The following is a 25,304-nucleotide window of genomic DNA, read 5'->3' on the forward strand; positions in this document are numbered from 1 at the left end:
AGTAAATGTGTGACTACATGGAAAAGTCTATTAAAAGCTTAGAGCCTCGTGTGGGATAGCTGTGTTACTCACAGTGCTGGTTGTGCATAAATCATGCAGAGCTTCTCCAAATTGATGTAAACTGTATAGCATCTGTCATATATCTTTCTTATGCCACAAAACTGGGTCATAGCTGGGAGCCTGAGAAGTGTTTGCTTTATGGGTGTTTTCAGGTAGGGGCTGGTAGTGTAATCCCTGTGGCTTCCCCCTGGGCACCGTACTGCTCCCTGATGGTGATGGGAGGGAGAAGCTGCAGTATCAACTATCCTAAGGGTCCCCTTGGAAGAGATACTACTGGCTCTGCTAAATTAAGGCAATCTGAAGCTTTGCCTTACAGTTGGAGAATAAGGATAGAGTCTTGCGTTGTCCAATTAATTCTCATCCAGAACAGGAAAGAGCTTAAGTGAAGCAATGACATTAAAAAAAAACAAACAAAAAAGGAAAGTGCTGATTATGGCTACCCATATGCAATGACTTGTGAAATAGGAACATTTATATGCCTGTTTGCTTAACCACGTATTTATTGTAAACAGCAGTACCCAATATTTTAAGAAAAGGCAGGAAGTCCCATTGCTGCTCAATTTTTCTTTCTCAGGATTGTCTGCTGCTGCTTTTGCATGCTTACAGCAGGTCCACAAAAAGCTGATTTGGGAGAGATGAGAATGGATGCACATCTACTAAACTGCAGTAAAATTTACCACATTTCATTCTTGTATGTAATCACTGTGGGGTTGGGTTTTTTTTTCTTTCCCTGTAAGATTTTAATGCAATTTCATTACATTATAATCTTTTATGGAAGAATAAAGGGATTTGTTCCTTAATAGGAAATAAAAGCCAATGGGCTCAAGTAGAGCAGATATAAGCCAGGACACAGTGCTTCTACAAGTTTAACTTGAAGATATTTCATGTTGGTAAATTTCATCAGGATACTGAATGTTCTGTGCTAGCTGGCTGTAGTGACTTGGATTTTAACACAGTTTCAGTTTTTAGAAGGACATCAGGCTGACAGATTTTTAGAAGTGCTGAAGAAAGAGCAAATTGTTCTTTTAAAAAATAATTTAAAAGCATACAACATGAAAATAAATTGTCCTATCTCGGCTATTGTAACAACCAGTTCTCACTGGCCCCTTTTTCCTGTAATTAAAGCCATTTTCTTTCTCTCTCCTGGCCTCTTCCTGGCCCAGCATTGCAGCAACAAGCAGCAAAAATGCGAGATTTTTTGCAAAGGCAAGTGGTAGGAACAACAGGCAGACTTCTCTTCAGCACCCAGGGACCACAGTGGAGATCTTTGCTTTCTTCAAGTGTAGTAACCACAGTGTGAACCCCAGTTGTCCTGTTTCTAATGCATAGATCTACTATACTTTTATCCTGAGTGTATACACTGTATGTGTATATCTATGGTGTGCACGCAGAGCTCAGTAACAGCCATCACAGCAATGCCTGCTCTTTTCTGCGTTTCCTCTTCAATTAAACTTTGTCCCTTCTGTACTTGTGTGAAATCTGTATTTTCTTGTTGTCACTTACTTGCTCCCTTGGCCACATTTTGCTGACAAAACCTTTTCATCATTCTCTTCCTTTCCCCCTTTCATTTCGTGTAATGGTCAAAGTGTTTCTCCTTGCCAGACTGAACATACAGGCTGTTTCTTTAGTCTTTCTTCATTCCTCTGTAGTTATGTCAGATGCAGGCTCCTAATTTGCAGAGACACAGGTAATCCCAGGCTAATTCTTCATTTCCTCCTTTTGTATGTTCATTATATTTCTGCCATACTTCAGTACGTATGAGGTCTGGGGGAGGGCTGGAGCGCTTTCCTGACCAGTTGATTCTAAGGCTTCTGGAGCAGATTTTTATTGTATTTTTTAACTTTTATTCTGAAGCCAGGCATCTGTGTGCTAAATTGGATATTCCCATATAGTCACACTTCTCTAAAGGCCACTGCTTTAGTAGTATCTTACTATTAAGAGATTTTGACCAAAAGTGTAAAGAATCTTTTGATTATTTTATTTTTTTTCCCTTTTCTGGTAGCATTCTGGAGATGTGGGTCTTCACTGTAACAGTATGGCAACAAAAGCAACTCTTTGAAAACAAAAAAAAAACCCACCCCAAAATTAATGTTCAATGTTATCAACATGGTCAGTAGAATGTTAGGAATTGCTAGAAAAGGAAAACAGACCAAAGAAAAGAAAAATTGTCATTTCATTACATCCATTGGTGGTATCTTCATATTTGTATACTTGTTTCTTTCCTGTTCTCTGCACCTTCAGGAATGTTAAGTGTCATGAAAGAAACAGAAGATGATCAGAGGCACAAGAGGTACAAGAAAAATAAGTGGGCTTTCAGGTCAGGGAAGAAATGTTGGGGATGGAAAGGAAGTATAAAAATGGCCTACAAGTTCATAACTGCTGCAGGCAATTATAAACAGTTTGGTTATTGGCCAACACTTAAACACACAGAGAAGAATCTTTTCATGCAGTTCATAGCTAAAGCTTGTATTAGGAAGGAGAAAACTATGAATGGATTAAAAAAGTGATCCTATACAGTCACTAGAAAAGCTCTCTTGAGATAAATGCACAGCAACAAGCTTTGGGTGAAGAAATGGCTTATCTGGAGGTTACTGCAAGCTAGGTAATTATGTTGAAAGAAATTACTTGTCCAGTTCCTATACCATGTTATGAAGTATCTGCTAATGCACACTTGAAGGCTGAGGACACTGAGCTAGGCAAAAGTCTTCCAGTACAGCTCCTTATGTGACGTGGTCCTTGCAAAGCAGCCTGGCTGTCTATAGTTAGGTGTCTGGCAGAATGGAGCACTGTGGTCAGCGCTGCACAGAATTGCAATGGTTTCTCCAGCTTTCTCCAAGAAATCACAGAATCATCTCACAGAATCATCTCACAGAATCATAGAATTGTAGGAGCTGGAAGGGACCTCAGAGATCATTGAGTCCAGCCCCCCTGCAAAGCAGGCCCCTACAGCAGGCTGCATAGGTAGGCATCCAGGTGGGTCTTGAATATCTCCAGAGTAGGAGAATCCACAACCCCCCTGGGCAGCTTGTTGCAGTGCTCCCTCACCCTCACTGTGAAGAAGTATGCTTGCAGTATGCTTGCCATGCTGGCAACACTTTAGTCTTTGAAATGTTTAGTTGTGGGTTTGTTTTTTTTTTTTCAGATTAAAACAATCTGTAGCGATTTTCAGATTAAAATGATTTCTATGGCATAACACAGATGTACAGCATAAAACATTTCACAAAAGCAAGGGAGTTGCCACTTCACTTATGGGAAATCATTTGTGGGAAAATGAATAGCACATACATTTCCCTAAGATTGTTTAGCAACTCAGGGGCATAATTGAGAGTAGATTCATGATATCTCCATTAGCCTCTCTATTAATTGTGCACTTTATTTTCTCTCGATTTCCTGAGCACTTCATCTTTTCCCTTACAGGACAATGTCCCTGGTGTGGTTTGCCTGTTTGTTTGTTTTAATCTCTCATTCCCTCCTCTCCCCCCCTTCTTTTTTTTTCCCATTTCATCTTGTTTTGAATGAAAGTTTGCTCATGCACACTACAGGCAGATCTGCTATGGGCCTTTTGCTTTCTGGGGCTCATGATAAGAACCTGCGAAAATGCTAAGAAGCAGTAATACCACATAGATATAGGTAGCAACTCTGTGGTACCCAGAGGACAGTGGGCTCATATTTTGTTGGTTTCTTGCATAATGCAAAAGGAGATTAGAAAGCTTCTTATATTCTCTTTCCTCCCGAGAGAAAGCTATCACGGAGATCAAGAGAGGAAATGATTTTCTTGCCTGGCACAAATGAGTCACAGAAAATGACCTTCTTTGTAGTCTAATTTAGACCGAAGAATCCTCTGAAGGGCTGGTAATATAAGCCCATATGGCCTGGATGAACAGAAGTTGGAAGAGATATTGTCATTAACAGACTCATTCATGTCTTAAAAAGCAGCATTTCACTTCGCCTGGATTTTTTGATCAGAATGCCAGCAGCTGCAAACCTCATGTTGCATGCACATGTTATCTGTAATACACATATATATGTGACATGTTGGTGTTGAGGTTTCATTTCAACAATGGAGATATTGAAAAAGCAATGCGCATTCCTCGGCTGCTTCTTATAATGCATTTAACATCTTTAAAAATACATATTCATGCAGTTTGGAAGCATTGATTTCATTTACATTGTTGGACTGCACAGCACGTAGATTTGGAGACAGATGTTTGTCACTGAGGAAGCAAAGAGCTTTTAGCTTCATGTCAAGAAAACAGAGACAACGCAAAATAAACTAATGCACTGATACACAGAAGGACTCTCAGAGATCTTCAGCAGAAAAGGGCTGGTAGGAAACCTGAAGAGTAGCAGGGCAGCACAATGAACTAGAAGTAACAATTTGGAGATTCTTATATGAGGAAGCTAGATTATTCCATGGTGAAGAGGGTAAGAAGGCACCAGCCTTTTTTTTTCCTTTTCTTTTTTTCTTTTCTTTTTAACTTTCTGTACTTTTTGAGCAGTGTTTTGTTTCCAGTGTTGTTCTACTCTGACTGTTGGTAATCAATTTCATAGGCATCTTCAGCGTGTCTTTTATGGTGAGGCACTGAAGTTGGTGACACTGGACTGTTTTAAAGCAAAGTCTGTCTTTACTGTATTTATTTTTGCCACAGCCTCCCCAGACACATCCATGGTAAAGCCAGGTCATTCTGAAAACCAGCCTTTGTGCTGTCCCTGCAGTGAGCCTGGAGGCATAGCCTCACGTAAGCACTAAAGCTCCCTAGACTGCTACTGTGACCCAGGCACACTTTTGGAGTGGGAAGCTTTCTTTTCAGGTTGCATATAGTAATATGTATGAGCAAAGCATTTCAAAGTGTTTGAAGGACTTCTTGTTGTACATAATAAATAAATGGGAGTCATGACAACTTTTTTTAACCAACACCACACACCCGTAAGAAAGTTGCAGGCAACACATAAGGTTGGAACATGAATGGACAACTGTCATAGCAGCAGGGTGAACTTTTCCTGGGCCAAATTTTGAGAGTAATAGGTTCTGACTGAAAGTTGGGATGCACAGATAGGAGTGCCATGGCTAACTGAGAAGAGCACAGCTGCAAATTGGGAAGGACAGTCTGTTGAGTGTCTGCTGAGAGTAACTCTTACAGCAGCCAATGCTGGGAACAGAATTGATTTTTTTTTAATGACTATTTTGGGGTCAACTTTCAGCAGATGAGAAAAGCTTTGACTGGGAAACAAGGTCAATTGAAGTCTTTATGTCCCAAAGGCAAACACAGAAATCAGAGAGAAGTAAAATATTATGAAATATCTGTAGTATTTACAACAAGGAAACAGGTTTCTCCCTGGTCTTTTTGGGGAAGATTTATCAGTTCCCAGTATCAGCATGTAGAAGTTTCATTACTGAATCACCATAAGGATACCTTCTTATTTTATTTATTTATTTATTTATGTAAGCTCAATTTGTGAGCTTGAATGGGGTTGGCTTATAGGGATCCTGATAACAGAAGGAGGGAGTGCATCCATTTGCTTATAGCTGAAAGTCCTTATTTCTGCCTGTGTATGGTGCACAACACTTGTTTGCCATTCATCTTCAGTGAGGTGACTCAGTGGGCCTGCATTTATTTTGTGTAAATATGTTCAAGGTGGTGGCACATGTGTGGTGAAGGAACAAAATCAACAACCACTGTATATCCCCCCTTTTTTTTTTTCTTTATTTTTTTTCTTTTATTTCTGTGAGCATGTACAGAATGTTACATGTGTATGTACATGTACAGTGTGCATCCTCAAAAACTGTTTGACATATCCAGCATCTGAGAAGCCCAAATGGGCTGGCCGGTCTGGCTCAGCATCCTTCTGAAGCATCTTTGCCCAAGGAGGATGTGGATGCCCCATGCTTGGAGGCATTCAAGGCCAGGCTGGATGTGGCTCTGGGCAGCTTGGTCTAGTGGCTGGCGACCCTGCACACAGCAGAGGGTTGAAACCAGATGATCATTGTGGTCCTTTTCAACCCAGGCCATTCTATGATTAAAGTGGGAGCTCTGATCAGCATCCTTGTAGCTTCTGTTCAGGCCGTTGCTTGCACTGGTTCTTGTCCAGCTAGGAAGTGAGGCAAAAATAGAGGAGTTAGGGTGACTGTGAAAGGTGAAATTGGGGCTATGGTGGGAAAATGGCAGAGGTTGTCAGGAGTGGGAGAACTGGGGGTATCACAGATAGAGACTCAGCAGGCAGAGGTGCTCTGGTGCTTCCAGTGAGCTGGAAGTGTGAGGGGGAACAGGCTGTATGTATGAGGTGGGTAAGACTGGGATATGTCACTGAGAGCACATTGCTGCGAGGAGGGAGTTGTGGAAGGGATATTGGCAAGTGGAAGCCTGTGCTTTATAAAACCCCTTTGGTAACGTGCACAGAATCTGCTGTCCTCTGTGGAACTTTGTGCCACAGTCTGGCAACGAGTTCGTGCGCTCCTCAGCCCCAGCAACCTGGGGACTTCTGGGGACTTCGTGGTGCCGATTTAAGGACGTGGACTGGCAGCGCCGTCCGGCTGAACATGCGGGCTGCCCTGCCGCGGCTGCGTCCCGCCGGGACTGCAACACGGCCTTCTCCGCTAAGGAGCGGCTCCCAGACAGCGGCCGCCTCCAGAGCGGCTCTCCCTCGGCTCTGCGGGGAGAAGACTTCCAACACCGCTCTGACTCTCCTTCCCCTCACGCTGAAGAGCGGCCGCTCGCAACGGTCGCTCCGCGCCGCAGCCTCTGCCAACCTCCGGGCGCCGCGGGGCAGTTCCTCGCCCCCCTAAAACCCGGCGGGATGGAGGGGGGGGCTGGAAGGACGGCTGAGGCGCGGCGCTCCAGCTGTTGCGGAGCACCGCAGCTCTCCCAAACCCTCCCCCCCCCCGTCAGGCAGCGGCCGCCGCCGGGTGCCCTCTGACCAATGAGGGGGCGGCGGCGGGGCGGGCGCTGCCAGCGCGAGGGGCGGGAGGCGGGCGCTGCGCCGCTCTCCGCTCTGTTCCGTTCCGTTCGGTGCTGGCTGGCGGCCCCGCTGCGAGCCGCGCGCTGCCTGCTCGTCCGCAGCGAGCAGCCCGCTGCCCCGGCACGGCACGGCCCAACGAGCGTCCGCGGCGAAGGAGCCCGAGCGCTGCCGAGCGGCGGCACCATGGCGGTGGAGGAAGAGGGGCTGCGGGTCTTCCAGAGCGTCAGGATTAAAATCGGTGAGGGCCGGGGGGCGGCTTCCGCGCTCCCTTCGCTCGGAAGTTTGAAGGCGGGCGCGGGGCTCCTCCGGCGGCAGAGGAGATGGGAGATGCTGGTAGCAGCGAGGGGCTGGGGAGTGCTCCGATGACTGCTTGAAGTTGTCCTGCTGCTGACTCCAGTTACCGGAGTTCCTGCAGAACGGCAGCGAGGGCTTTCGCTGCCTTGGATCGTGGGCAGCGGGTAGAAAAGCGACGTGCTTCGCTCGTGCGCGCTGCCTCGCTTGCACTCGCAGGCTGAAGGTCCGGGTGCGGGAGCGGCGCGGCGCTAAGAGGGCTGCAGCCGGCGATGTATTGGCAGCCAGCAGGGGGCGGCGCTGAGCCCGCGCGAAGGGGACCGCTGTGCTCGGGGGATCGCGGCTGAAAGCTTCTGCGGGCTGGTGTTGGAAAGTTCAATGCTTCTCTGTTGCTGATCGCCTCTGCTGAAATCTGTCAGAAGAACGGAGGTGGCGGGAGTGGTTTGCGGTGGGTCGAGGGGGTGATTCTAACGGGCAAACCTTGTGAAGCGATTGTCATCTTAGAGCCTCCACCTGCAATTACTTTTAGGCTTGTAGGCTTATTGCAGAAGACACCAGTGGGGGGGTAAGGAAGGTGTCCTGGAACGCTGCCTTGGCCAGCTATTCCCAGCAGCAAATCCGTTTGTCTTCTAGCAGTTCCCATTCTTGTGTTCTTCAGTTCTTTACAGAGAGAGTGGTGAGGTGCTGGAACAGGCTGCCCAGAGAGGTTGTGGATGCCCCGTCCTGGAGGTGTTCAAGGCCAGGTTGGATGGGGCCCTGGGCAGCCTGGTTTAGTATTAAATGGGGAGGTTGGTGGCCCTGCATGTGGCAGGGGGTTGGGGATTCATAATCCTTTCAACCCGGGCCATTCTGTGATCTGTGTACCCCTCAGATTGCTCTTTTCTTTAATGAGAGGAGGCTTTGATAGGTCTTGTGACAGCTAAAGGGTAAGTCTTTGAGGGGTGAAGGATACATTACTTCTCGATTTGCTTTGATTTATCACACTCTAGAGGTGGTCAAGTTTACAGTCAGTTCTGCCCTTTGGAAGACTGTTTCATGACTGATCTGACCAACTTCCGGATGTTCTTGGCTTGATTCTCCATTGCCTGTAGCCTGTTTGTTGCAAATCAGGACTGGGGCACTGGTACACAAGTGTGCTTGGTGTGAATCTGGTGAAACACGGGGCTGATGCTTAGAAGAATCAGTGAAAATGCACTGCTAGGTCAGCATGGAGCACCTGTGGCTGCATCCCTTTCTTAACATAGGGGCCAGTGCAGCGTGTAGGCTTTGAGCTGTGCACCGGTTGGTAGCCTGAAGATGTTCATGTGTCCAGATGTAACGTATTGCTATGGCTGGATCTTGTGTTGTTTCCAAGGAGCTCCAGATAAATGAAGCTGTTTTCTGTGGCTGCTGCTGTTATCAGTTCTTCTGGAACTGGTTTAGATGGGGAATGATATCCCCAGATTTTCTAAACGTTTCCCTGTTCTGAATAGTGCCGTTTTTAGTCTTGCTTGGATTTGTCCTCAGCCATCTGTTTGATCTATTGAAAATGTGAACCCCTGAGCTGCTTAGGATCCCGTGTTCCCTCATTTGGTTGTGTTACCACCAATGTGCCATTTCCAAAAACATCCTCCTTGAGATACTGAAGTCATGGACCAACACCTTGAATGCTGTCAGTCGCTGTGGGTAGCGCTGGTAGGGGGAATTGTTACTGTGCTGTCCTTTGTCCAATTTCTGGTTTATTCCGTGATTTGTTGAATTGAAAGAACTCTGTGCCCCGCTACTTCCGCTCACGTCTGCTGCAAGTAAGTGATGTACATTGAAATGAAAAATGAAATGCATGTGCTAATGACTCCACTTTTCAAATGTCTATTCGAAATTGATTTATTTTGGCTTTCCTTAGCTGAAACTGTTGTCCTCTTGTCTTTTTTTTTTTTCTTTCTCCTTAATAGAAAATTATTTTTACCGGAATCCCTTATGCATAAACAAAACAATGTGTCATGTAAGACTAAACAAACACTTCCTATAAGATTGCCACTTTGAGGAAGTGTGCAGTGCTGATATTTCCATGAGTCAGTGTTTCAAAACCTGAAAGGAAACAACAGAAGACTGTGGCTGACGATTGGCTGGAAAAACTACAAAGAGCGTGCTTCTGCTTGACAACATGACTTGTGTTGTGCTGTTAATAGTATTTAGTAAACATACTGTACCTAATTGCTCCTTTTTTCTCCTTAAATGGCATCAAATATTAAACATTCAGCTGAAAAAATAGAAGCTCATATTCATCATTTCTGCATTGGAAGGCTGCATCCTGGTTAGCGAAGAACTTTCTGGCAAGTTTTCCTTTGTGAAATTATTAAGCATCTAACAAAACCACTCACTTGTCTCCCTGTAAAGAAACAAGTGTTCCGTGATTCCTAAAATCTAGTATTTGTGTCTCTAAGAGTTTTAGGCTCCACTCTAAGATTGTGTTTTCTAGCTGTAACTAAGCTTGTTGTATAGGTTAAACTGTTCCATGGCTTTGGAACAATAATTGGGGCGGGGGAGTGCTGTATGTGACAGGAGGACCAGTGGCCCCAGTTTACACAGTAGGACCCCTTTGCTCATCGTTTGACCTCAGAGGTCACAGTGGGCCACTCTCACAGTGCCAATGCTGCTAAGAGTGTAAGGCATTCGTGAACTTCTGAAGCTCGTTTGAAATGCCCAGAGATGGACCTTGTGTGGTTACAGTTGTCAGGGATGTGGTCTAACATGTGGGACTGCAGGCAGCATAGTTACTTCTGAGTGCTGTGTGGGATCAGAGATGCAAAACTGTACAATTTTCATGGTAGAGGTTGGCTGCTACCTCATGTGAGTTAGCACTGCATTCACAGCTTATCCCATTCTAAGGATAAAACCACTGCTTTTGAGCCTTCTGAATTCCCATTTATGTTGTGCTGATCCAGTTGACTGTTGGTCTATAGACCGTGCTGTCTGTTTGACCCCTAACTTTGCTGTGCCTTCTTTGCTAACTCATAGAGAGCAACGTAGCTTCAGATATTGTGAAAGGAATTGAACTTTCCTTTGGAAGCTGAGTCGTAGGTGAAACCAGGGTGTGAGTATTTACTGAAGTGCTTGTATCCTAGTGCTTAAACAGGTTGGTTGCCAAGAGAAGGTATTTGTTGCCCCTCGATCATGAAACTTGATATGGAATAAATCAATGAGAGGAACATCTCTCTGCATTTCTGTGAGGGTATGGAAAACCTGTCTTGACTCTGACAAACTTTAGGTTCCCATCAGTCTAATAATCCTAAGATTGATCAGGGAAATCCACTTTGCCTTGAGAAGATGTCCCTCGTAATGTTGTCTCTTGGGATTTACTGCCTTGTCTTAAGTGGAAGCAAGTAAGTGTGACTAAATATGCTCACTGCATAATACTGTAAAAGGATTTATTCCCATTTAAGTGGGGGGTGAAGTTGTTTGGTAGATATTTTTAGAAAAAGAGAATTTTTGCACGGATGCCCTGTATATAGATTTATCTCATAGTAGACGATTATTTAGGAAACGGAAAATCATTGACATCTTTATAATGTTTCAAAGTTAGTGGACCAACAGGTTGAGAAAGGAAGAAGAGTTATTTGCATCTCACCCTGAAAATATTCAAATCTTCTCAAGACTGTTTCTGGATGTTGGAAGGTTATCGAGTGCAATTCAAACTCACGCTGCATTAAAATAAAGTGGTAACTTATGCTATTATTAATTGTCACTCTGAAAGCTATTCAAGGCTTGAGTCTGACGGGCCGTGGAGGGTGCAGAATGCATTATGCAGATTTTTCACCTCTGGCTTAATAGTTCAAACTGTGTGGAGTTTGGTAGCTGTTGTGTTGGGTGTGCTGAATGGCGTGGGGTTGGGAGCGGTGATGTTTGTAGAGAAGGGGATGTGGGGCTGCCTGCAGGCTGTGAGGGACAGCTGGGGATGGAGCGAGTGTGGGGAACAAGGTGCAGTTTCTCCAAGTAAGAGAAAGAAACTAAGGTGGCACTGGAAAATACATCAGTGAACTTATTTTGTGCAGAAATAAAGGATGCTTGTCTTTGGGGCAGCCAGCCTGACATCAGGTTATTCACAAATTAACTAATTAACTCTTTTTTTTTTTTTAAGGAAGAAATGATTCTGTGCAAGAATGGAAGGCAGTGTGATTTGGCTTGTAGGCTATGAGTTAAATTCCAGTGAATGGAACCAACCATTAAACATCTGCTCAGAGCCTCTGATACCAGGAAGCACATTTTCTTTTTTTTTTTCTTTTGGAATTAATAAATTTGGAAAAAGTAATCTCTGCTGTGAGAGCTAATGGTGTTTTCTTGTCTTCTCATTGCGGTGATTATCTGCTGGTCTGAGTACCAAATGCTCTTACAAGGGGACGTTACGTAAGTGCTGGATATCTTGGGTTCCTGGTTTTCCAGCAAATGCTTTTGAAAACTTTTTGTTGCATTGGAACATTCTCCAAGTTCTTTTGTTCTGCTTTGTTTTCTTTTAAAAATGGATTAAAAACATATTCCTTAAATTATTGGGTTAAGTAGGTCCCAACGTTAGCTTCTGTGTTACCTCTTCTTTGGTCTCTGATGCCTGATGCTCATCTGTGTTTGGCACATGGCTTTGTGATATGCTAACATGAGTCAGTGGTTTGTGAAAAGTCATTCACTGCACTCGTGCTCCCATTTAAGGGATGCTTTCCCATGCCTGAAAGGTGTTTCATCCCAAAGCAAGATTAGAAAGCAGATTTAAAAGAGCAGCCCACTGCTAAACTGCCCTTGATCTCACGCATTGGGTTAAAATTCTCAAAGGAGTTAGGCAGAGCAGACTGCAAATGGGCCATCAGATATTCTCCCTGTACTTTCTCAATCTGTGACTGATGAGGGACTGACATCTCTGTTGTAGGAGCCTGAATTGTGAATAATTGTGTTGGAGGCAGTAGTTACATTTCTCTGAGAGCTGAATTAAATCTCTGAGTAGCTCATGTAGCAGTTTGTCTCTTGGGGAGGAGCAGAAGGATGAGGCAAAATCCACTTAGAGTTGTTACGGAGTACTTAATACCTTTAATTTTGTCACAATTCACTTGTGGGTAAGTGCTCTGCAAAGTGGCGTTGGGAGAATAAATCTTTGGGCTTTCATGAGCGGAGGAAGAAGCTGAGTAAAAGATGAAAGATTGTAGTTTGCTGGATATGGGGAAAGATGTAAATAGCAGACATCATTTCAGCCCAGCAAAAGCTTAGCCACAGATATATAAAAGAAAAACAAATGTTTGCATGGCAGTGGGCTATCAGTGCATCTGAGGAGAAAGTCAAGCAAGGGATGTATTAACAATAGTTACAACGTGTGCTGTTGTGTCTTACTGTTATGCCTTCAAATCTGCTAGCAGCAGGACTTTGGCTGTTTTGTGGTTGAATCACAGAGTTTGAGATACAGTTGGAGGTACTAATGGTACTATTTTATTAAATGGTAAAGCTGGTCACACTCTTGCACATTCTGAATGGATATCTCAGCTTCTGCTTTTATCAACATCTGTTAAAACTTATGGAGAGGCAGTTCTTTCACAGGGCCTTTTTGATTTCTTCAGCATGGTGGACTGGTGACTGAATTTAGGATGCAACTAAAAGCTTTGTTTTGGAATAAAAACAAAACAAATCTCACTTCCTTCCTCCCTCTTCCTAACCTCTACCAAGGGAAAGCAACTTCCCTGAAACTTCATGTGTTGTTTTCCTCCTATAGAAGAACTTTCTAGGTGAAAGTTTTTGCAAGATGAAATGTGAATCTTTAAGATTATAAAGAACTGGATTTGTTTTTTTCTGTTTTCATTTCTCAGAGTTGTGAATGGGTTGTTACCAAGTGTTAGATGTGTTACAGATTCACTGGAGATTGTGGGGGATTTGAGGCTTTTGGTTTTTTTTCTCTCTCTTTTTACTATATGAGAAGAGAAGAAAGTGTTTGGATATCTGGGTTTTTTTTGAGGTCTTATGAGGAAAGAACAAAACCATTGAAGCCTTACAGCCTAGTCTGACCTCCTTTCCTTCTAGGTTTGGTTGGGAGTGCTGCTCTTCAGTTGTACATTCCAAACCTCGAATGTTTTACCTTCTTCTTTCTGGCTGGAGACTGCACTGCTGGTCGTTCCCTCTCCCACTGAGAGCACCAGGGCAAAATGAAGAGCTCCTCATTAGCCCAACAGCTGTATCTTGCTGTTCCCTACTAGCTGCAGTGTCTGTGTGACTGCCTGCAATACCTCGAAAGCAGGAGTAGTGTGTAATGGGGAATTGCAGCAGTCGGAAAGGGGAGGCAGGTTCACGTGTGTGTCAATGACTGTGGATTTGGGCAGGTAGCACTTGATGCATGTGTACCTTACTTGTATATGCCTGCAGCAGGGGGATGAACAGTAGATGAAGCTTCTCAGATGAGCCATCTGTGACGAATTTGAGAAAAGCCTTGAAGATCATTTGAAAAGAAGAAATAATTTTCCCAGTAGTGATAGGAAGACTCTTTTGATAACGTAGGTCTGCGTCCCGTAAGATGTAACTTTCAGCTTTCTTTTCATCTTTTACAGTGTCTTTGGGAGGAAACAGAATCGTCTGTTTGTCACTGTAGTTGTTACTCAAAAAGATTTCAAAATCCAGTTAGAAGAAGTCTGCCTTGCAAGGCCTGAGTTCGTGTTTCGAAAAAGGAACTTACAGCTCTGGAGACATGGGGTTACACAGGGAGCAGAAAGATGCTTGAGCCTGCAAAGGAGCTCTTTTTCCCAGGGTTCTACTGCTCTTTTTATTTTAATTTGTAAACTGAGGGAATAAAGTTGGAGTGATTGATAACTGCTTTTTTTTTAATTATTTTTTGCAGTTTACAAATGTAAATACCCATTCAGTTCCAATTCTGCAGAAGATGCATAATAGAAATGAACTGTGTGGTTCTTGGTTATCCTTGCTTTTAAGTTTCAGTCGGCTTTGGTGTTCCAAGAACTGGAAAACTGGCAGCTTGAAATACTTTTGCTTACAGTTGTGCTTCTGTTATGGCTGCTTATATAGAAATCCTGTGTTTAAAGAAACAGCTCCAAAAAACCAGATGCTCTGACACTTGAGTTTCAAACTCTTTAGGCGAGAGGGGAAGAAGTTTATTTTTACTTCTGTTTCCAATTTCTTCCAAAAATATTTCTATTTACAAATTGTTTACAGCTACTTAGTTTTGTTCAAGAAGTCTAGAAGAAAACAGTGAGTGGTAGCCTCTTACAAGGCTGCAGTTGATTCTTGCTTGTGTTTCCCAGCTGGTGTTGGAGTACATCTGGAATCTATGAAATTCCTTTCTTTGTTCCTCATTTCCTGTTCCATTCAGGACTGCACTGCAGCTTTCTGAAAGCTGTTTCTCTCGGTATCTTCTTCTGAGTTGTGTGTTTTAAAGCATTTAGCAAGGTCCTAGAAGCGGTTACTCGTTCCTTGTGTTTAACAGTGGAATTGAAGCATATCAGGCAACTTCTAAAGTGCTTTGTTTCATAATTTCAACGAAAAACAGTCTCAGTGATTTGTCTGGCAGTCATTCAGCTTCCAAAATTGTAGGCAGGAGGGTGGTAGGAAGAGAAGAAAAATCTGCTCGGTAGTATAAAAGCTCCCTTTCTTCCCCCCTCTCTCTGTCCCCTCTAGAACAATCGCCGGTTTGTGATACCAAATTAGATCTATTTTGCAGGCGACACAGAGTGTGACATTTTACAGTTGCTCTTAGAGTTTGGCTCGAGAAGCTGGTGAGTGCTGCTGGGCTCAAGAATGCAGCCTTGGAAAACTGAGCTGGGGGTGTGTGGCAAGGTGTGCGAGCGGTGCGCTGAGCCGTCCCTCAGCCCCGCAGTGCTTAAAGAAAAGATTCACTGGCATGAATTGCGTTGTTGCACATATCTAATAGTGACTGAGAGGGAATGCAGAACAGAACTGAGCTTACTTTTGGCAAGGCCGTTTTGTTCTACCAACAAAACTCCTACCAGCAACAACAAAACAGGTGCTTTTATGACTGCTTTACATCCTGAAAATATCCGAGTGGCTGGCCTGAGTCTTCCAGAGCAAATCATAGAATCCTAGAATGGCTTGGGTTGGAAGGGACCTCAAGGATCATCAAGCTCCAACCCCCCAGCGGCTGCTTCTTTGCTTGTTGTCACCTGACAGCTGTGAGTGCTGCTGCTGAGATGGAGAGCCAAGCTGCTGCGTGCTGGCTGTACCCATGAAGATGTGTGGTGGCATCATGCCAGATCAGAACCTTCACAAGACACCTGCTATCGAATCTGGTTTGCATTAGGAGCATTGTTTCTCCTCTTCACACTGGCTCTTTTCCCTTCCGTTTCTGAATTGCACAATCTCTCTGAAGTGGCAGCATTTTCTTTCTCATGAAGAACTTCACTATCACAGAAATATTTGTCTTATTTTTAGCTGCCTCTTCTAATGCAATCTAGCAGAGAGAAGCGAGGATTGCTGGCACTGTGAGACCTGTCAGGTCTCTGGAGATTGCATTTTCATATCTGCTGACTCCAGTTGCTTTTTGGCTTCTCTTGATTCTTTTTTTTTTCAGAAACTATATCATTGATTACAGGAAAAAGCTTGTAAATGCAGGTAGTTGTGCATTATGTTTATTCCTTGTTCTTATAAGAGAATTGGGGCTAGTGCTACTTGTTTCCCCTGAGAAATGCAAAAATAGTGGAAGAGCTGTGAATCCAGCAGTTGTCTGAAATGCATCTTTCAACAGAGCGTGTGGGGTACAGTATAAAATATCTCCTATTTTTAGGGTCCTTAAACCTTCTGCAATTATACAAAAGTAACGGTACTGCTCAGCGTGGCTGAGAATTGGGTAAAACCAAAGTTACTTTGCTCTGTAGGTACTGATTGTCCCTCCCAGGTTGTGTTGAGCTTTGTTTCAGGGAGGCAACATACATCCTAGCAAATGTGCATCTGCTCTACTTAAGTTGTAGAAGAGTTGTTCTCCCCTGAGGTTTATGCCCTGCTCTGACCGTCAGCGAGGTCCTTGATGTCTGCAGATTCCCAGTAGCCTATGCCCAGTCTGGGTGTAGAGGCTTTCTTCAGGCCTCCAGCTGTACTTGGAATGTGCCTCTGCCCTTGCTTGCCTCCCAGGATCCAAGGAGTTGCGTTTTGCCTCCGTGCACCTAGTGCTTAATTTCTACTGGTTGTGTAAGCATTCCCTAGTAGGTAAGCAGAAGGTACCCATTAGCTGTTGCTGCAGACCCTCTGAGATATGTTCCTCTTTGGAAAACTGTAGTTTTATAGTGTAGTTATTTGACATTTAGGGCTTTGGCTGATATTCCGGTGTCATGTTGTTAAGCCATGAAGAAGCACGTTTGTGTTCTGTTAGCATCTGTTGGCCCAAAGTTAAGGTAGGATTTGACCCCAGCAGATTTTTTATTTCTGCAAACATTAGTCTTGCCCTCTGTAGATTGTTCCAAGCAGTTACATTTGCTACATGCTGTTAGCCAACAGCTCTTGACTATTCCACCTGACTGCTGGGAACACCAAAGTGCCACTAGCAGCAGTGTAGGCCAATGTGGCCACGATACTATAGAAGAGGAGCTACAGGTAATTGCTGCACATCAGGTCTTGCTGTCAGTGAGGAGAAAGGAGGTTGTGCTCACAGATCCAGTTTTGACCAGAGCCAGGTCTGGTCCCTCTCATTAGGAAGCAGAGAGCCAGGCTGGAGTGGTACCTGGAAATTGGGGTTGGTGCAGGGTTGGAGGGAAGTAGATTGCAAGACAGTGTAAGTGATATTCTATATTTGATTCCCCTTCCTGCCATTATGTGTTTTTTGTTGTTTTTTTTCCCTTTTTTTTAGGCCTACTAAGCAAAATTGCTCCAGGTGGAGAAAAACCCGACAAATGTCACATTTTTTATTCAGACCCGCTCCTGCCTATCTGTTTTTAGAGTACTGAGGCAGGAGCTTTTGACAGGGAATTAAGAAGTGCTTGGGGGAATTGGGATGTTGGGATGTGGCAAAATAACTTCAGTAAAAATGAAGCTCTAACAGGCTGATAATTAGTGTGTTTTGACACCTGCTTTTGTGACAGTGTTCCAGAAAGCTGTGGGTTTGAAAGTAAAAAATATTCAAGTGAATGACTGTATTAAATCAACTTCAGGACTGAATGTAACTGATCTCTGTGATAGTCAAGCTGGAAATGTTGCATATGCTGTCATTACTGGAGTTTCATAGTGACGCCTACAGAATTTTTTCTATGCAACTGGTAATGGGAGTCAGTAATCCTTCAGGTAACAAAAAATGTGTACCTCATTCTCTTGAATGTAGACTTTTCTTTATTGTGCAAAGCGAATCTCTGGAATTGAGAGTGTAGTTTGTGCTCATGGGCCCTAATTTGGTGTGCTGGAAACTGAGCGTGCTGGGCCTCTGTACCTGGAGGAGTAGCAGGGTGTGGGAAGGATGGGCTGAAGCCCAGTCACTGCGTGCTACATTTTTTGTTTTGTGGTGCTTTGTTTGCTTGAATGATAGCTTTCTGTAGAGAACATGAGATTAATGTTGAAATAGGCCAGCATAGGATGAGGGTGATGGGAGTATAAAGCTGCAAAATGTCACTTTGAGCCAGTGGGTTGGCTTTATTTTAATCAGGATTTCTATTTATTTATTTTGAACAGACATTAAAGTAAAATTATTGCACCAAAAAAAAAAAAAAGCTTGTTATCAAGAGCATGCTGAAGTATTTTTTGGGGGAGTGGAATGCTTAGTTGGTAATGTGAATTGTGTTGTAGGGCTGTGAATTGAGAGTGCCTAGGGGAGAGAGGGGAGGAGGTTGAGGCTTTACCTAAATTAAAAGTAACTCAAGAATATGCTGTTCCAAGTCTTCTGTGGTATTGATGGCGTCTCTAAATAGTCTTTAGTTATGCATGGACCTCAGGATCTGATCAGCACTTTCTAGGCTTAGTTATAAACATTGTATTCACACTGATGTTGGTTTGTAATCCTTTGAGCTGTCCAGATGGTTTGGCTCCAGACACTCAAGGCAATTGAGGGTAAGTTTGACCTGGCCTATTTTACATTCTTCTCAGGTGGTTTTTATTTATTTTTTTTCCCCTAAGATCATCAATTCCTTAATTAACCTTAATGAGTCTTTGTAATAATTATTTGAAAGACAGCCTGATGTAGGATAGTCACTGAAACACACAGGTGCTGTTCTGCCTGTAAGACAGCATGGATACTTGACTTATGTGCAGTCACAGCATGGTTTGGGCTGGAAGGGACCTCACAGCCCAGTCATCCCAACCCCTGCCATGGGCAGGGCTGCCCCCCCCAGCTCAGGCTGCCCAGGGCCCCATCCAACCTGGCCTTGAGCACCTGCAGGGATGGGGCACCACAGCTTCTCTGGGCAGCTGTACCAGCGCCTCACTGCCCTCTGAGTATATGACCTTATGACATAGATCATCATTCAGGCTTATGAGCCAATCTGAGGCCAGTATACAGAAAGGAGTTTGCACTTCTGCTAAGCACTGGTGAGCTTCCAAAGTCAAACATTTGAAATTGAGTGGTACCAGCGTGAGGGTGGTCTAATGGCCTCTTAGTCTGATGTCTATGTGAACATGAAACTCCAGCTATATGGGAGTATATCTTACAAATGAAAAAAAAACCACTGTGCTTCTTAAAGTCCATGCGATGGAAGGTACTTCATGAGCAGTTCTGAACTCTGCTCCTGCACTGAAACACGCGGCTTACAGCACATCTATCCAGTTCAAAACCTGCTCTGAAAACACTCGTGATGAGCTCTTTTGTTGTCCTGCTTGGCATTGCTGTGGAGTTGTTTGAGTTCTGTTTCTACATTTTTGAGTTTGAAGTGACTATCTTAAGTGGGAAACAGGGTTGAAAAATGGTATCTACCAGGCATAGTGACAACTGAGGGCTAATTCTGGATTTTTCTACCTGCTTCTCTTCTCCCCTCATCCTAAGCTTGGCACAAGTTCCCTGCACAGCTTACTTCAGCTACCACAGTGACTGACTGGTATTTTTGCAAGCTGGACTTGGGGTTTCACCTCACGTTCTTCAAGAAGAAAAGTGCTGACTCTACAAACACGTGAGACTGGGACATCACTGTTGTGCTTGGTGGTCCTATTTCTGCTTTGTCTGTTCCCTGTGCGCCTTTCCCCTGAGAAAAGAAGTGAGGGGCTGGTAATTCCCAGAATGGGCTTCCAGCTGCAGGGGGAATGGAGCTGCTCTGGTCAAGCAGTGCATAGGGCAGCAAGAGCCCTGCTAGGGGACGGTGTGGCAGAACACAAGGAGGATCCTGTTTCTCTGCCTGGCCAAGTCTTGTTTCCTTCCTTTTGAGATCCTGCTCTTGTCAATCTGCATTTTAATGCCTTCTGCGCCCTCCTGGACATCGTAGGGTTCTTGCAGTGAAAGCCCTGCCTGGCATATTCACTGCTCGGAGAATTAAATGCAATACAAGAACAAATAGCTCTCCCAAGGATCAGAGAAGACCCCAATTTCTGTTTTCTGGCATTTATTTTTTCTGTTTTAATGAAATCCCTATTTTAAAGCTTATTTTGAAGCAACGGGCTGCCTAGCAGCTTTAACATCTCCAGGAGGAGCTGACTTCTCCTGAGTCGATGCGACTGCTTTAGTTGAAACTCTTAAGGAGGGCAGGAGTTCAGCAGAAAACAGTTGTAGTGACTGTTCGGGTCTGGAGAATAGAAAGTAGGGAGGAAGCTATTATTAGGAAACCAGTACTAAATTGTTCCTTTCCCTTTCCTTCCCCTTGCATACCTCTCTCCCTCCTGCACCAGGACGTGTTCAGATGTTTCCCATCCTTCTGCAAGTTTTCACTGCAGTTATCGCCTTATGTAAGCTGACAGCAATGGGAATCCTAGCACTGCGCTACCACATGGAGGTGCCCATCCAGGTGTAGGGCATTGTTTTGTATGAGGGTAAGACCTGTGCTGCGGCTTCTCTTCTACTTTGTGGAGTCTGAATGGTGCAGAAAAGCCTGCCATAGCCTTAATAACAAATCTGACTTCTAGATGCTTACCTTTCTGAAAAGCCCCATGTCACTTAGGGAACAGGGGGCCAGTGAGACTTCTAGCAGTGCTTTGTCGCACAGCTCCTTTTTCCCATTGGACTGCTCTGAGCTCAGGAGCTGTGGATCACAGCTGGCCTCAAGCTGAGGCTTTGGAGCCTGAGGACTGGGGGAGAACTGGTGCTTAGGGCCCTGGGACCTCTGATGTTGCCATAAGGGCTTGTCTGGACCAGCGTTTCTCTAATAAAACTTCGCAGTTCCTCATTCTGGGGTAGCTGTGGTGGGAATCCTAAAGGGTGAAAAGAAGAAGTGCAGCTGCAATAACAGAAAACGGGGCTGCCTGTTTTGTAATGCTGACTGTGGCAATAAAACGCATCCTGTGTGCTGGGAGAGCCAACCTCCAACTGTGATTCTTGAAGTCACTGTGACTTGCTTTGTGAGGAGAGCATTTCCACAGCCATTTGTGGTTAACAGGGGGTGTGGGAGGCACTAGCTATTAGGTAGCTATTGCTACAGTATATAACGATGATTGCTAATTGGACTGTTGGGATGGAAAGAAAATAAATTCTCATGAAGCCCCCCTAACCTTTTGCAGCTGTGTTTTGTCCCTTTATTCATTTATTTGGCTAATAGCAAGCTCTCATTCTGTGACATTTTTAGTGATTTATTCTTCTTCCCTTTTTCTGCGGTTTGAAAACCATGTCCGATTTTGTGAAGTTTCTGGTGCGCATTCTTAACTTCTCCCTGGGCTGTGGCAAGCCTTCTCTTACATCATGTCAGCACCGTTCTGTTGATTAGCTGAAGGGAACTATTAGCGTCATGGCTTTTTTCTTTCCTTTCTCTTTTCCTCTCCCCTATTCCAGACAGAAAGTCGTAAGGACTTTTTAGACTTTCAGCGATACATCAGTAGGAGCTGTATTGAAGGAGTTCTTGCAAAAGGCAGAAGGGCTGTATAGAGCTGCAAAAAATAAGCTTCTCAGCTTGACCTGTGGTTCTGCTAGGCTTGAGGTGAGACGGTTCTCTCTGCATTTGAGTTTCCTTCTGCTTGAGGGGACAGTGGTTTGTCTTGGTCCTAGTAATGCTCTGCTGCCATGCAAGGGTGAGCAATGACTGGTGCTTTATAGATAGACATGCAGTGCCACAGTCTTCCTCTTCCAGTTGAAAGTGTTAGAAGAATTAAGAATTTCAGTGTGAATCTCTTTTTTTAAATAAGATGAACAGTAACTCATTCAAAATGTTTTAAGTTGTAGTCTGAATGCCCATCGTGGAAGGTTCACCTCTCTCTTTAACATGCACATGAAGTCTGCACTATGCAAGTTCAGTAATTCCTTGCAGCAAGCACTGCTGTGTATCTAAAGTTATCTTGCTTGTGTAAGAGCAGAGTGATGACAGAGAATCAAGTTAAGCAGAGAAGTAAAAAGACAGAGCAGTTGTGGGGGAAAGCTTTTCACAGTCACAGTACGAAGAATGTGGAAGAGGATCTCACTAAACCAAGGAGCAGGGAGAGCGAATTCCAAGTGTACATTCAGTTATCACACATTCCTACCCACAGTGGCTTTCCTGTTAGTGCTGTGGTTTATGAGAGCATTTTCACTAAAGCGTAGTGCTGCTTCTGGCACTGCCTGGGTTGGATTGGGTACCCTGAGCTGGAGGATGCATCAAGGAGGTGGAAGTGGAGAGAAGTTGAAAGGACACGCTTATCTGGTTAAGTGGCTTCTTCCTTCCTGCTGGGAAGACCACAGAGCTGTGCTATCTATTCAGCAGACATCTTCTGTTGGGCGTGAACTGTTTGTAATTTGCACTTCTGAGCGATAAGTGAGAGAGCTTTATTAGAGATAGCCCATATGATACAGGTAGTTGTCATCAGGCATCTCTAATGGGGATCTGTCAGGGGAGCAAAGGAATGAGGAAGGAAGCTTGTTGCGCCCTGTGTCTTTTCTTTTGAATGTAGGCTTGATTTACAACATTACCTCTGCTTCTAGAAGAAAACAAGGCTGAGTCTGTGCTTAAAATTAGAAAGACAGCTTCTAATTTACAGCGCAGATCTTGGATGGAGGTGTTTACATCTACTTTGCATTTACAACAAGCTGAAGGAAGAGGTACCATTTAAACTGGTCTCAAAGTGGGACTAGAATAGAAGTCAGAACACCCCTTTGAGTTCTTCAGCTGGCAAACGAATAATGATTTGTCAGTTTTTAAATCTGTAATGTGGAATTGAGTCAACTTTGGCTAGGCATGCCAGCAGCAGTTACACAACTCTGTTGGAATGGCAGCCTGTGCTGGACAGAGGATATCCCGTGAATTTGAGAATGAAGCCTGTGGATGATAAATGCCAAGGGAAGAGTTAATTTAATACGGGCTTTCCATAAATAGAAGAAATTGATTCATACAGTCACAGCTAGGGAATACATGAGCATGTCTGTCTGAGACTTCAATGTCTTAGTTGAGATCACAAACACTGAATAAAATGCTGATCAGGTTGCAAAATCTGATTATCTTTTGCCTGTAGAATGCAGGTCAGAAAGACTAAGTTGTGCAGGAGGAAATGTCTTTGTTTCTGCCATTCTTCTCTTCACTGCTTGGATTTTAAAGCTTCAGAAACTTAGGCTATTCTAGACACTTCATTTTGTTACGATCTAGTGCAAAAAGTGAGGATTATCATCATATGATATTTGATGTTGCTGGTAGAAGGAAAAGCCTTCTGTTCTGTAGCTCAGTTAAAGCCGTATGAAAAAGCAGCAAAATAAGTTCTGTCAAAAATGAAATTGAAGTTGTTGAAGCGTTAGCTGAACGAAGCTTCAGAGTTTAAAGTTGCTTGAAAGTTCTTTGGGGTTTTTATGTATTGCTGTATAATTTATACAATATATAAATACATATCCTACATTATAATTACATAATTGTAGTATATAATCATGTAGGTAATTATACATGTGTAGTACATCTTGCTATTATATGCTATGTATAATAAAATATATGTGCAGATTCATATATTTATCTCCCTACCAGAAGCTTTGCACTTTTGAGGCGTACTGGCTAAAAATTACTGCAGTTAAGCATTGTGTGGAAGAATCACAGAAATCCTAGCTTGAGTTGTAGTAATGATATGGTCAAGTTTTCCCAGAGGAGAGTTTCAGATGATCACTGTTTCTAAACGTGCTACCCATCTGGAATGATATGTATGGTGGGTTTTGTTTTGTTTTCTTTTTTCCTTAGGGTTGACTAGTTATGTGCCCACACACACACACCAGACGTTATCTTTTGGGTGAATTTTGTTGTCACAGTAAAGCTAGTGTCTGATAGCTCCGGTTATTTAATTCTTGGTTTTCTTTAGGGAGGGTGCTAGGACAGGCAGTGAAGACCCAGCTGCTGCGTTGATGGAGAAGGAGAATCGTAGAATCGTAGAATTGCTCAGGTTAAGAAGACCTTCAAGATCATCAAGTATGGCAGCCTGACCACACTACCCTAACAACCCAGATGCACGAGTAGCTCTGCACATCTTCACTGGGGTTCAAGAAGTGCTGGAACTGACAGATACCATTTTGTTTGCACAAATGAATTCCTCTGCCTGCTTGAGGAAGGAAAAAAAAAAATAAAGGCACAAGTTGTAAGTTCTTCAGTGTGTACCAAACCAAGTAGTTATTTCTGAGACATCCTGTACCTACAAAATGGTGAACTGCAGTAGTGTTTCCTTTTCTACTCTCCAGCTACCAAGGCTTACAAACTGGGCTGGTAGTACTGGGCTCCACTAAAACCATACCTAAGAGTGTCTGAGGGGGGAAAAAACAAGAAAGGGAAATCTTTCACGCTGCCTTAAACTTGGTGTTTCTTTAAAGCGTGTGCTGAGAAGCACAGCTTCTGTTGTGTTTAAAGTTTTTTGCCTTACTCCTCAGTTGGTCCAGGAGCAAGGAGCAACCAGTTGGGTTTATTCACGGCTGCCTGTCAAGAAATACTGCTGTTTGCTAGGAATTTTTAGAAACTTTTAAACAGTTGTTTCGACATGTGGTAGCTCAGTAATATGTGGTCTCCCTCAGCCTAAGTTTAAAATATAATAGCGATGTATTTATAGTTTCTTCTGCTCTTAAGGAACGCATGTGAAATGCAGTTGTTGGGCTGCCAGACCGATGCAAATAAAATCCCCTCGTTATGTTCACAAGGATAATTAGTATGGTTTACAATGTTTTTCATGCTGTTTTCCATTCTTATGAATCTTGATTGAAGTTGCAAATAAATACAGAAAAGAACACACCCATCTTTTCCACACCCATCTTAATGCTCCATAGGTGTTTGAGAGGTGATAAACCACATTCAGAGTGTTTTTGTAGGGAATCTAGAGCGGCAGCTTTGTGATCTAGGGTTCTGTGCAACCTGCAATCTTTTTATTCTTCTGTGCAATTTGATGTGTTCTTTGTTCTGCCCTTGTTTTTAGTATGTTAATTATGCTATCAAGCTGTTATATATTCTACTAGCAAAATAACATTTGGCAGCAGTTTTTGGTGTTTTTTTTTTTTTTTAACTATCCCATTTGGAGATGCACAAGTGAAAGAAATCCTGTACAAGTGCCATGTTTTAGAGTTAATTTTTTTAAATTATCTAGCTCTTGTTATGTTGCCATCTGTTTTCCTCTAGCCTGAAGAGGAAACAGCTGTTGTGAATAATCTCAAGACAGTATTTTTAATAAAGTCTAATAGGTCTGCCTACCTTCAGCTTGCCTGTGTACCAGAATGAATAAGTGCTCCATTTAGGAAGAAAATATGGTTTAACGGTAGGAACTGTTCTGAGTTTTGGTTTTGCAGAGCAGTGATTCTGGTGCGTATCTCCAGAGTTGGGTTTGAGCATAGCTGGAGAGCTCTGGGAAAAGGGAGCACCCTGAGCTTGCTGCAGCTGCGTGCATGCAGAGGGCTGCTCTGCTGCTTCCGCCCCTTGGGTGCTGTGGTGGGAGCAGCTGGAGAGAAACTCAGAGCAAATACCATTCTGGGCACAATGCTTCGTTCTCAGACAGAGAATGAG

At 43.7% G+C, this 25,304-nt stretch overlaps 1 protein-coding gene across 3 annotated transcripts in view; it reads left to right on the forward strand.

Annotated features, from left to right (window-relative positions):
* RASA3 (RAS p21 protein activator 3) overlaps positions 1–25,304 on the forward strand; it is a 172,533-nt gene that overhangs the window by 36,790 nt on the left and 110,439 nt on the right. Inside the window, exon 1 of one of the 3 annotated variants that reach the window (XM_048962466.1) lies at positions 7,046–7,255. The exons of 1 other annotated variant lie outside the window; for it this stretch is intronic. In XM_048962466.1, coding sequence (XP_048818423.1) covers positions 7,201–7,255 — 55 coding nt within the window. In that variant the 5' untranslated portion in view covers positions 7,046–7,200. Of the gene's footprint in view, positions 1–7,045; positions 7,256–7,529; positions 7,757–25,304 lie in introns of those variants that run through there. One more of the 3 variants, XM_048962483.1, reaches the window with a different exon arrangement.

This window comes from Lagopus muta, chromosome 1 (assembly GCF_023343835.1).
Source record: "Lagopus muta isolate bLagMut1 chromosome 1, bLagMut1 primary, whole genome shotgun sequence".
NCBI classification, from domain to species: Eukaryota; Metazoa; Chordata; class Aves; order Galliformes; family Phasianidae; genus Lagopus; species Lagopus muta.